Raw genomic sequence first — 12458 nt, 5'->3', positions numbered from 1 at the left:
TGAGACCGCCGCCAACCTCAAGCATGCCCAAGTGTCTCAGAGCTTGCGTTCCCGGACATGCACCCACAATCCACTTTGCAGGAAAATGCCGTAGTTGACATCATTGTCGAGAGGGTGCATGGGATTGACGAGTTCGAAATCAAAGCGCCTCATCAGCTCGAACAGGACCTTGTGCAGCTCTATGCGCGCGATCCTCTCGCCCAGACACCGGAACGACCCGTACCCAAAGACCAGGTCGTGGGCCTTTTCCATCCTCGCGAGCCGTTCGGGACTCGCTTCGAGCCATCTCTCCGGTCGAAAGATGTCGGCGTCGTCCCCGTACGCGTCGAAGTTGAGGCGGTGGAGCTTCCAGGTGCAGACGGTGATGACCGTTCCTGGGGGAATGTACATTCCGTCGTGGGTGTCGCCTTGTGGAGGCACGACTCGAGGGCCATGTCCCGAAGCGGCCGGGTGGTAACGAAGTGCTTCTTGGATGACCGCTATCAGGTAGGGTAGTTGTAATGCACGTTCGTTGGTGATGATCTCCTTCTCAGGCACGTTGGCGGCATCACACTCGCGCTGGAGCGCTCGATAGATGCGTGGGTTGGAGATGATGTAGATCAAGGCGATGCGAAGGATGGTGGCCGTCGTGTCGGATCCCGCCATGATCTGCAGCATAGATTCATCTTCGATCTCCCCCTGTGACAGACCGTGCTTGACGAAGCTCAGGACCATGTCCTCCCTGCCTTCTTCTTTCCCCTCGGAAAACCGTCGAGATATCTTCTCTCTCACGACCGCCTTTAATCTGCCCATTCCGATGCGGTCTTTCACCGACGGTGCGAGAGCCCGCTGGACTGAGGGGATGCGCATGAGCCTGCTGAGGATGGGGACCGCCGACATGAATGTCATGGCCGGGAAGTTGTCTGTCATGGTTTTGATGTATTCGTAGAGATCTTCGTCCTTGTCCAGAAACCCCAGAGGCTCTCCGAGGGATAGTGTCGAAATGATGTCGAGAGTGAGATACTGCATCATCCTGGCCAGGTCCATCCGCCGAGGATTGGAGCCACGGGCGATATATTTGTCCTTCCACAGCTTGAACAACTTCCACAGAGCACGATCCATGTCTGACTCGAGGTGCGCATTCTCCTTGCCGGAATAACCAGCCGTCACTCTCTTTCTCATGTAGGAGAGAGCCTCGGGTTCGGTGGTGCTGAGGACATTCTCCCGGTCGGCATCGAAGCGAAATGCCTTGTAGTAGTCCGACTTGACATAACCCGAGCGTATCGAGTTGATTTTCCGGAAGAGCTCCTCGTCGCAGGTGACGAGCGTGTTTGGACCTATCCGTGCAATACTACCATACTTGGTGCATACCTCCGACAGAGCTATATGTGCTCTGCCGCTAAGGGAGGCGCGTAAGTACCAGATGTTGGACCATGCTGCAGACCAAGGTCCGTTGAACCTCCTCAGCCGCCGATAAGAACGGATCGAGCTGTACGTGTAGAAAATGACCAGGAACAAGAAGAATCTAGTCAGCCAGATGTGCAACGCCATCTGAATGGGGGTTGGAATAAGGCAGACGCGGGATGGAGTGGATAATCTCGTAGAGTTTCAAATCAACGAGGTTCGAGGAAAGGGATTCGACCCCTCAACGAGAATTGTAAATACGTTGACCTCGGTGCATCGCCAGGTCGCTAAGTGAAATGACGCTTTGGCGAGGCATGACAGTTGAGACCTCCCTACATAGCGAGTACTAGCTGCTTAAGATCGTCTTTGGAAATGATAAGATAATAGGCACCTACTTGTCACTCATGTACGCGGGACACCCACCGACAGGTACGACAAACTCACCAAGAAGATTAGGACGACGATTATTACGATTATTATCGGTCTTTTGAATTGACAGGCCCGTCGCTAGTCATCAGTCACTAATGCATCGGGTCCGACTCCCCCGAACAACTCCGTAGACCCTCGGAGAGGCCCGCGTACGCCCGGCTTAGCTTGCCCGTAACGAGCACTTCAGTGTCCACACAGGTCTGCCACGTCCTTCTGTCCAGGCAGTTTTGGTCATGTGTTCAACAGGTCCGAGCTCTTGATCTGCATGACGACTATCTGGTGTCTGGTCTCGAGCGGGGAGTAAGTAGACTGCCTATTGTTCCACCTCACAAGGGTCACACAAACCCACCCCCGGATTCCCTCCACCAGCCATTCACCATGGCCGATGAGCAGCAGATTGATCCAGATAACGACCATGTTGAAGCGGTACGAGTAGCTGCCTCCATTCCCATGAATATTATGCGAGACTATGCTGACTTTTCTTCCACCAGGAGGAGCAGGACGTTGACTCTGCGCTGGGGGACGACATGTCAACGTTGACCCAGTCGGTGCGCTCGTCCATCTTTCAAGGTCGGTACGAGAATGGCCGACGATATCACGTCTACAAAGACGGCAAATACTTTATGCCCGAAGACGAGATCGAGCAGGAGCGAATGGACATGCAACACCACGCCATCATCACGACATTGGGACGACATTTCTTGTCTCCCGTCGAGAACCCCGGGAGAATTCTCGATCTGGGCTGTGGAACGGGTATATGGGCCATCCAGGTCGCCGATGAGAATCCCAACGCCGAGGTCTTTGGCGTCGATCTCAGTCCGATGCAACCCGGCTGGGTGCCTCCGAACGTCAAATTCGAAATCGACGACGTCGAAGACACGTGGACGTGGCCCGATGATCACTTTTCTCTGATCTTCTCGAGACTGATGATATCGGGGAGCATCCAGAACCTCGCAAAATATACCCAACAAGTCTTTCGGTTTGGCCCACCCCTTTTTTAGGTCTTTGATCTCCCCCCCCTCTCCCCTTTTTCTAACGCTTGTTCATCAGACACCTCTCCCCTGGCGGGTATTTCGAGTCTCAAGAAGTGCAGATTCGACTGGGCAACGATATCAGAAACATCCCCGAGGAAGACCCTCTGGCGCTTTGGTGCAAGTACATGAGGGACGGCATCGAGCGGATGGGCCGGTCCCTTGCTCCCGACCTGGACAACATTGGCGTCGAGATGCGCAACGCCGGCTTTGTCGACGTCGTGGTCCGCCCGTTCAAGTTGCCGCTCGGGACGTGGCCGAAAGATAAAAGACTGAAGCAAGGCGGCTCGGCGCAGCTGGTCGCCCTGTACCAAGGGTTACAGAGCATCAGTTTAGCCCTGTTTACCAGGTGTCTGGGCTGGTCGCCCGAAGAGGTCGAGGTGTTTTTGGCCCAAGTACGAAACGACATGATTGCCAAATCGAGGCAGGGGTTTTACTTTTACAGGTACGTGAAGACCATCTCTTTTCATCCCACTTGTCAAAATGGCTGACAGTACATCAGTGCAGTAGTCTATGGCCGAAAACCTCCACGAAACGAGGCGGCGGAAAGTGAAAACCCGTGATGACGAATTATACGAACAAAAACATATTTATTGTGGGAAGTGCTCGGTAGTCCACCGTGTGCTTTGCTTTACATCGCTTTTCGGTCCTGAAGCTGAATTCAACGCCGTCGCGAGATATTCCCACACGAGTCGTCGAAGTCCGCACGAGTGGTAGGCACCATGGCACCGTGGGTGTGGTGGGCACCTAGTAGACATACAGACAGACATGATAAGCTTTTCTTTCCCGGGCGTGACAACAGGAAAGAAACACCAATGAATAGTAACCACCGGCCGGAATGCATGGATGAGGGAGGCCACGGGTGGATTCGGTCCCACGTACCTACTAATCCAGGATCGCACTGGCTGCTGGCAGTGTGGACTTGGTCGCTAGATCCAGTCCGCCGCCCCCTTACGGGCTGGGCTCGAAGGCATAAGCCACGAGCGGTGATGGTGGTGCGGTGCTCAAGGGGGATAGATAGGCCGCCTTCTTCTACGCCAGACTCAAAATCGACGAAATGTCGCGTGTGTATGTCATTGTCATGGCATGTCAAAAGGGTTCCTCGAAGGCAGATTTGGGATTACAGTGTCGACGGATGTGACGAAAGAGGATGTCTCCGGATCAGGATCAGGATCATGATCATGACACTGGGAGCTGTAACGGAGTATTTCGTGTGCATTGGCCAGCACTCTCTCTCTCTCTCTCTCTCTCTCTCTCGTGTCAAAGAACCTCAATTATGGAAATTCCTTCTTGTTAGTATATGGCTCTTTGGTACAAAAACATCCCACATCCAACATCCGACGTCAGTATCCTCCCGACTTTCACGACCACCCCCACGAGTGACCATCGTCTTTTCGTCAAAAACCCCTCCAAATTCCGGCCTTTGAGGCCTTAAGGACGGACTAGTGCCATCTCTTTTTTTTGTCCAGAGACAGGCGCCGCCAGTGTCATGATCGTCTTATCTATTTCCAGCCGTTGATCTTCATGGTTCCGTTCTCCACCAGGTTCTTGTGCATGTCGAACGCGTTGAAGAGGAGGTGCGGCTCGTGGCCCATGCCCTTTCTCAGGCACTCGAACTCGGCTTTGTCAAAGTAATCCTGCAGGATGGGGCGGTACTCCGGGTGGGCGCACTGCTTGATGATCTCGCGCGCTCTTTCTCGTGGACTCATTCCTCGTACGTCCGCTAGGCCCTTTTTTTTTTTTTCAACCATTGTCAGCTTTACAAATCCAGATAGAAGTAGAGTCTGGGATAAACACTCACGATTTCGGTCACGACAACATCCAGGTCGTGCTCCGTCTGGTCGACGTGCGTGCACATTGGCACGATACAGCTCACACCGTGGGGATCGGTCTTAGAAGGTCGTGTACTTGGGGTATGCATGATGGAGTATTTGGCAGAGCGGAGAAAGTCGGCCGAACCACCCAACCCGTTGAGCATCCGCGAGCCCAGGACGCAAGTGCTGTTGGCGTGAGCATAGATGTCGACCTCGACGGGGGTGTTCATGCCAATCACACCGAGCCGGCGGATGATTTCAGGTGAGTTTGATACTTGCTGAGATCGAAGGATGAGTTTGGAGTGGTAGTTCTCCCACTGTTGACGCATTCTTAGCCCCTGATGTGTGAGAGATGTACATCTACGTGGGTGACACTTACGCCATCATAAAAGCGTTGGAATCCTCCGGGAGAGAAACGAATGGACGTCGCAGTGGCAAAGTCCAAATTGCCACTGTCAAAGAGGTCGAGGAAGGAATCCTGCAACACTTCCGTCCACACCTTCAGATTCTTAAAGTTGGCTCCTCCTTTCTGGTGAAGAGGTCAGCGGATGCGACTGCGGAGACAGTCTACTTGTGATTGGGGAAAGTATGTGCTTACAGCTAGACCGCCGATAACAGCGTTTGCAATGTTACCGATGCCAGATTGCAGAGGCAGCAGGTTCGGTGGCAACCGGCCATGTTTGACCTCATGTTCCAAGAATTCAATCAGATTGCGCGCGATGGCCGCAGAGGTTGCGTCCTCGGGGGCATTCTCGGTCGTTTGATCGGGATAATCGGATTCAACGAGAGCCACCACGCGCTCGGGGTCGACAGGGATGTGTGGTGTTCCAATGCGGTCCTCGGGGGCCATGATCAGGTATGGCTGTAAACGAGACCAGTCAGTCTTGAAGATTCAGGCACAGGGAGTGATAACATGCCTTTCTTCGTGGCGGGAGGTCTGTCATTGTAATGTCGTGCAGACCTTCAAAGCTAGGTACAGAGGTATTGAGTTCGATGATGATCTGATAAGCAAGTGATCAGCCGTCTTCACCCAGCAGGATACTGGTCATCAGCTGTGCTCCTACCTTGTCTGCCATCTGGATGATTTCCGGAGACGCCCCAACACTGGCACCAGGAATGATGCCGCCGTCCTCTGTAATGGCCGAAGCTTCGACGATGGCCACGTCCAGGCGGTTGTTGGCCTTGTGCTTGGTGTAGAAGCCGTACATCAAGTCGACCGGGAACATGCTGAGATGCTTGTCGAAGAATTTGATGTTGCCATTGTTGATGCCTTTCGCGATCTCCTTGCCAACCTGATGCGGGGCACGGCGTTCAATCATGTTGAGTCGAGCCCATCGGTTCTCGGTCTCTGCCCCAGACGAGGCACCCACAAAGAGGTTGTACTTGAGCTTGCCTTGGAGGCCATTCTTCTCGACGTGGTCGGCGAGAGCGGTTGGCACCTTTCTGTTTTACCACCAACGTGATTAGCACCAGGTTACCATGGCGGAGTGAGATAGGTAGCAGATGATGTAGGTGACGTGATGAGAAAGCGTACTTGGGGTATCCCACGCCCGTAAAGCCTGACCAACCGATATATGAACCGTGAGGGAATAGATCAATGAGATCTTCAGCCTTGGTCAATTTCTGTCATTTGCCGTCAGCCAGATTTACCCACAGAAGTCAGTCTAGGTATAGCTTCGAGGCCCGCATCATCTTCAACGAGAGGGGAAATGCAAAAGGGTTCTAAGAGCTATAGTTGGGAGTTGCTGCTCAAGCTCAACGCAAGCAACACTGGAGGTGTACGCACATTTAGATAGCTCGCTCTTCTGCATCTACTCTTCAGGAGAGCTGAGGCGGCCATTGTGAAATCGAAAAGGAAGACCCGATGAAAGCCTTGTAGCTAGACCAACAAAGGGAAATGTATACAAGGAGCCACACAAAAAGAGAAAGGTGTGTGTGAGAAAAAAAGGGAACAATGGAGGAATAAACTGGAGACTGGAGACCGGAGACAAGAAACCGGGGGAGCTTCAAATTGATGGAGGGGAGATTCGTCAAGACAGTAAATAAGGAGTGCGAAGAGGCAAGACGTCCAGGTCCCAATGAGGTAACGGACTTTGCTCGTCTATCTTCGCGGGATTTTTATATGGATGACAACAAAGGGGCGACAACGACGACCACGACCACGACAAAACAAGGCAGTCTCGTGAGGTTCGAAGGGGGAGGTTCTGGAGCTCGTGGTTGATGATAGCTTAGTCCGGGAGGAAGGCCAGCGACTAACTAATTGTAATAACCTACAATACCTAGTAGGAAGTCAAGGAGATAATAAGAGACGCAGGTTTCGTCATTGGGTCATTGGGTCTCTTGTTTGGCTCGCCAGGCGATGCTAGGCTTGTACTAGGCACTGTTAGGCTCACGAGCTCCCCGCCTCGGACTCGTCCGGATATGAGGCGGATTGGCGGGAATGCCCTGTTTGATCTGTTTGACCTGTTTGGGCTTGTCTGCGTTTCTAGCCAAGCACCAAGCACCAAGCAAGCAACGTGGCAGACCAAGGAGCTCAAACACTCGCATTGTCCATTCACTCTGTCTTGTCACTGACAGTTGGTCGTACTCAGTATGCTGCAGATATCCACCTCCAAGAGACTGTGAAATTACAGTCACATCATCCAAGACACAAATACAAGACACGCCAATTCAATCGAACCACTTGACCTCAACTCTCAAAAATCTCCCCCGAAGCATCTCCGTGTCTCTCGCCTATCACCAGCCAGCCAGAGCTACAAGTACCACACGTCAAACTTAGCCCTCGCCCCCTGGCGCCGCTCTACTCCCCACCGCTTTAAAGATCCCGAGATTTCCTCGATCGATGATGGCGTCGCCTCTCTAGTCGTTTGCCCACAAATCTGACAGTCGGGAAAAGAAAAAGAATAACACAATATTTCCTTTGATCCGTCAAGTCCAAATGTTGGTTGTTGAGCGGGTGACTTCTGCTCAACCACCAAATCCAATCCCGTGACCCAATACTCTTGCATCTATTCCGGGTAGCTGAGACCTTCCCAAAACGGGTTTCGCTTGTCGCTCTAGCCTCATTTGCAGAAGAGAGGCTCAGGAAGATGCTCATAAATGATGGCCTCCCAGGGATCATCTGGGTCAGCATCTTCGATAGGCCCCAGGCACGCCCTGTCAAAGACCTTCTCGCCCACGTTGACTCCGCCGGGCACCACGCGGATCAATTTGACCTGGGGGCAATCTGACGACGACTTCATTCTCTTTTCCAAATCCATGAAATATGCGCAACATCCCTCATGTGATAGCGCGACCAAGTTCTGCGGAAGGTCCCCTTGGGGTCTCGACCCGGCAAATATTTGCAACGAGTTCTGAAGTCGCACGGCATCAGGGGCGTTCCACACGTTCCCATAGACAAGTTTGAAATGCACCGTCCAGTGCAGGCCTCGAGCCTCCATTCTCCGGGCCACCTGACTCTGATAGAAGCTGTAGATACCGGATCTTGTGGGAAACAGTCGCGCCGACACGGCCATCCGGGCCAGAGCCAACCCCAGCGAGATCACCGTCTCGACCAACACTGCCAGACAGTAGCCGTGATCGGGGGGATGGCCCTCCTTGTCCTTGTCCACCTCGTCCTTGGATGTGCAGATTCCACAGTGGCAGGCCTTTCTGATCTTGGTCAGGTTCTCCACATACGAGGCCGAGGCATCCTCGTGTGACAATTTCAACGACCGTTCCATGCGACCTTGAAATCTGCGCAGCTCGGGGAGCCAATTGGTGATAGTTTCGATGAGACCGGCGCCGTATGACGCGGTATTGCTCTGATTTTGAACCGACACCAACTGCCCGTGATCCTCGTGTCCCTTGCCGTGCGCCAGACCCTCAAACATGCGCGCCGCGCTCCCAATCATTGTCCCAAAGGCTTTGGAGTTGTCATGATCAAGATGGTGGAAGCTCTTGCCAAAGACTCGAGGGAGCAGTGACTGCCACGCAACCCGGCCTCCAAATCTCGTGGTGTGGAGAGTGGCAGAGTATGTCCGATCGATCAGCGACAGTTCTTCGACAGCAGGTCCTGAGGGCTTCCACGGGTCGAAGGATGCTTTGATGCCAGCTTCCGGTACAAACACCAGGGTGAGTTGGGGCTCTTGATCTGGGTGCGTGACGCGGAGTTCTTTCCCGTCCTTTTGATAGACGACGATTCGCAGATCGCACAGCCACTCGGCGATAGCTGCGAACCACGATATGATGCCACTGCCGATAAGCGTGACATGCTTTGCTTCTCCCTTTGTGACGCGCATCAACGCCCGTAACGCCTCAGCGATCATGCTTGGTGGGAAGACATCATCAAGCCTCTTGACCCGCTCCATAGGATAGACGATGGGATAAGGGTCGATCTGGAGATAATCCTCGACCAGCAGCCCGAAATCCGACGTGGCGAATATGCCGTTGCAACCGTGCAGCGCAGCCTGCCACTGACTAAAATGGGGCGTCATGTCGTCGGGACCAGCAGCCGCATCAGCCATGGACATGAGGACTCTGGCCCCGTAGGGTTCATGGAAACTCTCCCCCAACGCGATCATCATGGCCAGGTGCTCGTAGGAACCCTCATGCACGGCCTGGTCGCGAATGACATTCGACAAACCCCAGCCGAAGGACAACTTCTCGCCCGGCGCGACCGAGACGTGGACGGGGAGGTTGCTGAGCGCATTGTTGATGTTTCTCTGGCCCTGGACCGAGATGTGCAGGTCTCTGAAGAGCCGGTACGCGACGTAGCGGGTGTACGGGTCGACTCGAGATCCCGAGAATTTGCGCAGTGTAGCTGAAGGGATCGAGATGGTTTGGGGGACGTCTTTGTCGATGATGGGCATTGTTGAAGAGAAGGATGGTTTTTTATTGTGAAAGGCTTGGAAGGGGTCTTTCAACGGCACAATCTCATGGTCCTTTTTCGTACACGTAACGGAAGTGAATGAGAATATATATACGGATCTACTTGCACATGTGTGAAACTACCTTCTGGAGGGGGGACAAGCAGGAAAAAAATGTTCAAAGTGACAAGTCAACCAAAGCAAAGCATGTCTTGCCGCTGCCCCCTCCATCCCACGAGACACGAGACCCTGAGATACGGAGAGATCCAGTCAACCGTGCCAACAGCTCAGCTCCAGCCCCGGATGAGGATATGGCACGGTGACTCAGCAGGCGAAAGGGCTCGACTCAGCTGCCATTCTATTGGCTGCGAACCCGAAGTGCGGGGTGTTTGTGCCGTGGGCTGATAGGGAGCTCGTCAGAAAGGAAGGGGTCGGCTTGGTTGGGTATCTGTCCTGTCGCTTGCTGCGCTGATATCATTGTTCTGTATCCAGCAGCACCATTGCGACTTTCAGTCGAAACAGCCACTGTCAATGATGCCGCGACAGGGTGGGTATCTCAAACGGGAGGGCGAGACCCAACGAGATCACGCCCCAGAACATCCTCCGTATGGAGCTAGACATGATTATTTCACTTTCTAGTCGCTAGACTTTCAAACCCTACCTGTATTGAGACGTGGCTTTCAAGGTCGATATCAGAGCGTCCCTCCACAGAAGAATGATAGACATCGACAGCCTATGTTTAATGTGTGCACGTATACATATTGACATCCACCGAAGCGACCTCAATTCAAGGGCTTCTTCCTCCCAAGGCCTAAGAATGTATTGTCAAAGTCCCAACTCGGCAGCTCCAAGCATAGCCGTGAAGCGTATGTAAATGACGCATGTTGGAATGCGGTGGCTTTTGCTTGGGCCAATTCTCCTTGCAACATCCAAGGTTTGGTATGCATCCTCTACAGCCATTCACGTTGTCTCGGGCTCTTTGTCAATTACCCTGATATCGTGGCTTGGGATTTCCACGCCTTGAGCAATCAAATCCCACCCGAAATGTCGGAAAGCGTTGAAGTCTGGCCACCAGTTGGCTTGATCAATGGACTGGCGATTGAAGCTCCCACGCCAGAGAAAGAGCTCGACGCCAACGTATTCAAAGGTGTGCACAAAGCATCCCTCCCCTTCGTCACTTGGACCGTCAAAGCTAGTGTGGATTGGTTTCCTATTGATTTGACTGGGTATTTCCTAGACCTACCAAAAGGCACAGAAGTCATCTCGACCAATCCCTCTGGCACGAGTGCGTGGGTGCAGACCGTGTGCATCGAAATCTCTCAAAAAGACGGACGGAGTCTGAAATTCTTCAAAAAGGTACGACGAGACCAAACCCGGCTGATTCCATATCGTGCCGTGGGATACCTCGTTAACGGGACACAGAATCAACGTGGCCCCTTGGGCAGGCGCATGATGGTCGGGACCTACGAGTCTGAACCAGGCCATCCACACCTATCTCCCCGCCAACGTCCCCAAACCCATCGCCTGGGGAGCATATCGGGACGATCCAGACATGTACTACTACCTCGCCGAGTTCCGGGAGATGGTGGCCGACAAAGTCCCAGACCCCGTACGGGTTGTCGATGCGGTCGTCCAGCTGTACCGCTAAAGCTCGGGCAAATCGCCAAACGGCAAATTCGGGTTTCACGTCGTCACCCATCTGGCCAACATCCCGAACAAGGCCGGATGGGGAGACACGTGAGAGAGACACTTCACCAACGTGCTGACGGCCATGATGGAGATCGAGGCACGGGCGCGCGCAGAACAATCACGACGCCGATTTTGAAGAGCTCGAGAGAAAGACGCTGGAATTGGTCGTTCCGCGACTCCTTCGACCGCTCGAAACGGGCGGTCGCAGGGTCACGCCGTGCCTGATCCACAACCGATATCTGGCCTGGGAACTGCATGCCGGATGCCATTTCGAGGGACCAGGCTGTTCTGTTCGATTCTTGCGCCATGTGGGGTCACCATGAAGCAGACCTGGGCAGTTGGAGGGCACCACGGTACCGCATGGGCAGGCCATTTATCGAGGAGTACCAACGAAGACTGGGCATGGACTTTCCCGCCGAAGACTGGGACGATAGGAATCTGTTGTATGCCATGTGAGTGGTCCCCACTCTCTCTCTCTCTCTCTCTCTCTCTCACACAGACCTTGGACGACTGGGTAACCGAGTTCTTTGCCGGGGGTAGGAGGTACGATCTTCTCATCTCAGCCTTGTTCCCCACCACGGACAGATTTCGAGGGTAGTAAGTACTTTTTTTTTTTCAGTGCCATCTCCTCAGCGCCTGACAAGATACTGATCGAGTACATGTCTATATCAGTGCAAAGGAAAGTATGAGGTACTTTGTCGAGAAATACCCTGGTGGATTTGACGCTTGGCGGGAGCCGACCGCGACGACTTGAAGTTCTATAGATGAAGGGATTTGGGTGTCCTCGGAGGCTAGATTCACGAACGGTTGTCCTTGTCTACGGAACGACGTAAAGAGGTGCCTATATCTGTACGCGAGGCCCAGGTCTTTCACAGATCTATTGGGAATGGCAGGTCTCGTGTCTGCCACACAGTATACGTCTGCTCACTCGTACAGAACTAGTTAGAAATCAACAAGTTGGTCCCACAGTGGCTCGTCAAGGGGTAAATGTCCATCATCATTCTTTGCGAGCGCCTTTCTCGAAACTGTCTGTTAACGAAACCCCAACAGACCCGCCGGAAGAAAAGAAGAATCTAAACACTGGTTGGCAGAGAGACCTCCCGTCATTCCAAGGAATGTGGGACATTTACACCAGAACGACAGCAATGTGTCTCGCAGGCTGATTGGGACTGGCAACAAGAATGCGTGTCTGTGTAACAGATCGACAGCCAACCTAAACCATAAACCAACTCCCAATTGACCTCGATATCTTGCAGTGCAGTACG

General features: G+C 53.3%; 6 protein-coding genes across 6 annotated transcripts; 3 read left to right on the top strand and 3 right to left on the bottom strand.

Annotated features, from left to right (window-relative positions):
- Positions 1 to 36: 36 nt before the first annotated feature.
- Z517_01033 (uncharacterized protein) lies at positions 37 to 1530 on the bottom strand (the record flags this gene model as incomplete). Its single annotated transcript, XM_013433995.1, has 1 exon — positions 37 to 1530. One exon carries the CDS (start codon positions 1528 to 1530, stop codon positions 37 to 39), a length of 1494 nt encoding a protein of 497 aa, XP_013289449.1.
- A 660-nt stretch (positions 1531 to 2190) lies between these two features.
- Z517_01032 (uncharacterized protein) lies at positions 2191 to 3334 on the top strand (the record flags this gene model as incomplete). The annotated part of the gene is made up of 3 exons (XM_013433994.1): positions 2191 to 2238; positions 2304 to 2791; positions 2863 to 3334. 3 exons carry the CDS (start codon positions 2191 to 2193, stop codon positions 3332 to 3334), a joined length of 1008 nt encoding a protein of 335 aa, XP_013289448.1.
- Positions 3335 to 4345: 1011 nt separating this feature from the next.
- On the bottom strand, positions 4346 to 6497 carry Z517_01031 (acetyl-CoA hydrolase; the record flags this gene model as incomplete). The annotated part of the gene is made up of 8 exons (XM_013433993.1): positions 4346 to 4573; positions 4645 to 4974; positions 5037 to 5186; positions 5256 to 5519; positions 5635 to 5658; positions 5722 to 6100; positions 6192 to 6280; positions 6444 to 6497. The coding sequence occupies 8 exons, from the start codon at positions 6495 to 6497 to the stop codon at positions 4346 to 4348; spliced, it is 1518 nt and encodes a 505-aa protein (XP_013289447.1).
- Positions 6498 to 7719: 1222 nt separating this feature from the next.
- On the bottom strand, positions 7720 to 9507 carry Z517_01030 (uncharacterized protein; the record flags this gene model as incomplete). The annotated part of the gene is made up of 1 exon (XM_013433992.1): positions 7720 to 9507. The coding sequence occupies one exon, from the start codon at positions 9505 to 9507 to the stop codon at positions 7720 to 7722; it is 1788 nt and encodes a 595-aa protein (XP_013289446.1).
- A 1041-nt stretch (positions 9508 to 10548) lies between these two features.
- On the top strand, positions 10549 to 11152 carry Z517_01029 (uncharacterized protein; the record flags this gene model as incomplete). Its single annotated transcript, XM_013433991.1, has 2 exons — positions 10549 to 10860; positions 10985 to 11152. 2 exons carry the CDS (start codon positions 10549 to 10551, stop codon positions 11150 to 11152), a joined length of 480 nt encoding a protein of 159 aa, XP_013289445.1.
- Positions 11153 to 11499: 347 nt separating this feature from the next.
- On the top strand, positions 11500 to 11947 carry Z517_01028 (uncharacterized protein; the record flags this gene model as incomplete). The annotated part of the gene is made up of 2 exons (XM_013433990.1): positions 11500 to 11645; positions 11866 to 11947. 2 exons carry the CDS (start codon positions 11500 to 11502, stop codon positions 11945 to 11947), a joined length of 228 nt encoding a protein of 75 aa, XP_013289444.1.
- Positions 11948 to 12458: the final 511 nt, after the last annotated feature.

This window comes from Fonsecaea pedrosoi (genome assembly GCF_000835455.1).
Source record: "Fonsecaea pedrosoi CBS 271.37 unplaced genomic scaffold supercont1.1, whole genome shotgun sequence".
In the NCBI taxonomy this organism is placed as follows: Eukaryota; Fungi; Ascomycota; class Eurotiomycetes; order Chaetothyriales; family Herpotrichiellaceae; genus Fonsecaea; species Fonsecaea pedrosoi.
The sequence above is the reverse complement of the archived record's forward strand: the minus strand, read 5'-3'. Positions and strand labels throughout refer to the sequence as shown.